The sequence below is a fragment of the Budorcas taxicolor genome, chromosome 3 (genome assembly GCF_023091745.1).
Source record: "Budorcas taxicolor isolate Tak-1 chromosome 3, Takin1.1, whole genome shotgun sequence".
Taxonomy (NCBI): Eukaryota; Metazoa; Chordata; class Mammalia; order Artiodactyla; family Bovidae; genus Budorcas; species Budorcas taxicolor.
Genome location: NC_068912.1, coordinates 119,605,708 through 119,608,064, shown reverse-complemented (window position 1 = coordinate 119,608,064; position 2,357 = coordinate 119,605,708). Strand labels below are relative to the sequence as shown.

Genomic DNA, 2,357 nt, shown 5'->3' with positions numbered 1-2,357 from the left:
AATTTTACTTAAAGTGAAAGTGACAGAAAAACCTGTCATATAGAAGACATCATAAGGGGGCATAGACATCAGAAGGGGGCAGGAGAGTGCCCACCTCACTAGTTTAAGCAGGGCCTCAACTAGCTGCTGAGAACAGATGAAATATACCTCAAGGCTGTGGGAATTTTGTCCAGACCCTTTCCCATAATATACATCCTGGGATGGCATCAGTGTGAGATTAGCCAGAAGGAACAGGTTAACCCAGAGCTCAAGGCTATGAAAGTTTTTACCTGGACTGTCTTCCTTAACATACATCCAAAGCTCAAAACAACAACAACAACAACAACAAAAACCGGAATGCCTTTGAACAAGAGATACTGCTGCCTACAAGACCTACGTGTCTAAGGTGAAAGAATGTGAAAAAGAAGGAATGTTTACCTCCTCCTTGAAGGGTCTTACTTAGGCATGGGCTCCTTATCAACCTGCCTAAGTTAACTCTCTCAAAGAGTCAGTGGAACTTTGGGTGTCAGGCATCCTTGTTGGCTCCCTGGGGCTCCCAGCTGCTGTCTGAGGGGAGAAACCCAGGGCAGGGAGCACTAGGAGCGTCTGAAGCAGGAGCACAGGTGCTCCCTGCTTCCCTGTTGGGTGGAGGCCACAGCGAACAGAAGGGTGAGGGGAGGAACAGCCCCACTCAGGATTGAAGGGAAGCATGGGCTTCCTAACTCCTCTAGTTGGTTCTGGGTGATCCCATGCCATCTCTAAGGAAGGGCCAAGGCTGAGGGTCCCAAGGCCCCTGTTAAGTAGTCCAGGGAGATTGCTGAACACAGATTTACAAAGATTCAGCCTTAAAGTAGAGAGAGAGATCTCACATTTTTTTAGTCATGTACCTTCACTGGTAGATTTTTAATTGGGACCCATATCCTGCTTCAAACACTCCCTGTACATAACTCTGCCCACTATGTGCTATCAAACTTTAAGTTTAGGGTCTTATCTGTGGACCATTAGTCTTTTGGTGGCAAAGATACTTTATCCATCTTTGCATCTCACACTTGTGTATGTGTTTCATGATGTGCTTCCTTGAAAGGTTGAATAAGATGTTTAATGAAAGAATGAATTGGGTGAATGAGGAATGAATTTGTCAAACCAAATGCAGTGCCTCCCTCAAAGCCCTCTTGTCCTCTCCTCAGGACACATTGTCTGCCTCTGGTCACCCTCCGTCACGTGGCTGTGTGTCTCTGCCCCAGTCTCCTCAGGGCATCCTGCACGTCCTTGTTTCTCAGGCTGTAGATGAGGGGGTTGAGCATCGGGATGACCAGGGTGTAGAAGACAGAGACCACCTTGCCCTGCTCCATGGATGCTACAGCTCCCGGCTGGGCATACATGACAAAAACAGTCCCATAAAGCAGGGACACGGCTGTCATGTGGGAGCCACAGGTGGAGAAGAGCTTGTGCCTCCCTCCTCCTGAGCGCATCCTCAGGATGGTCACTGTGATGTAGCCATAGGAGATGAAAATCACAAGTATGGTGCCCACAATGATGAGGCCACAAAGGCCAAACAAGAGCAGCTCATTGATGGTAGTGTCGGCACAGGCAAGCTTGAGCAGAGGCGGCACATCACAGAAGAAGTGGTCGATGTGGTTGGAGCTGCAGAACGGGAGGCTGAATGTGAAGCTGGCCTGCAGGATGGAGTTGAGGCAGCCCCCACAGTAGCAGCCTAGCACCAGGCGGGCACAGATCGAGGGGCGCATGGAGATGGGGTAGCGCAGGGGGCTGCAGATGGCCACGAAGCGGTCATAGGCCATCACGGCCAAGAGGAATCCCTCAGTGGTGACCAGCAGGGAGAAGAAGAAGAACTGAGTGGCACAGCCCTCAAAGGTGATGACCTTGGAGGAGGACAAGAAGTTGGCCAGGGCCTTGGGGGCGATGACAGACGAGTAACACAGGTCCACAAAAGAGAGGTTCTTGAGGAAGAAGTACACTGGGGAGTGCAGACGGGCATCCAGTTTGATGACCACAATCATGGTGAGGTTCCCCAGGATGGCTACCACGTACAGGGCCAGAAACAGAGCAAAGAGCAGGGCCTGGGTCTGTGGGCCACCCCCAAATCCATCCAGCACAAACTCCTGCAGAGGCATCAGTGAGAGGTTTCCATTTCTGAGGGGTGACATGGCCCTGAGCTGATGATGCCCAGAGAAGACAGCAGAGAGCAGGCAAGGGCAGCATAGGGAGCAGGTCAAGGTCACAAGGTCATATCTCTTGCAGACCAGAAAGCCTCCAGTGCCTCACTGTCCACTGACTAAGAGACCACAGCTGTCCATTTCTGATGTACTCAGACTAACCTAAAATGCAAAGATTTCCTCCAATTCAGTAATTCATAA

At 50.6% G+C, this 2,357-nt stretch overlaps 1 protein-coding gene across 1 annotated transcript; it reads right to left on the bottom strand.

The window, feature by feature from the left end:
* Window positions 1–1,196: 1,196 nt before the first annotated feature.
* On the bottom strand, window positions 1,197–2,147 carry LOC128044921 (olfactory receptor 12-like). Its single transcript, XM_052637339.1, has one exon. The coding sequence runs from the start codon at window positions 2,145–2,147 to the stop codon at window positions 1,197–1,199; it is 951 nt and encodes a 316-aa protein (XP_052493299.1).
* Between the last annotated feature and the right edge of the window lie 210 nt (window positions 2,148–2,357).

Excerpts from the sequence above, each read along its gene's own strand:
- LOC128044921 (XM_052637339.1), bottom strand. The coding sequence starts at position 2,147 with ATGTCACCCCTCAGAAATGGAAACCTCTCACTGATGCCTCTGCAGGAG.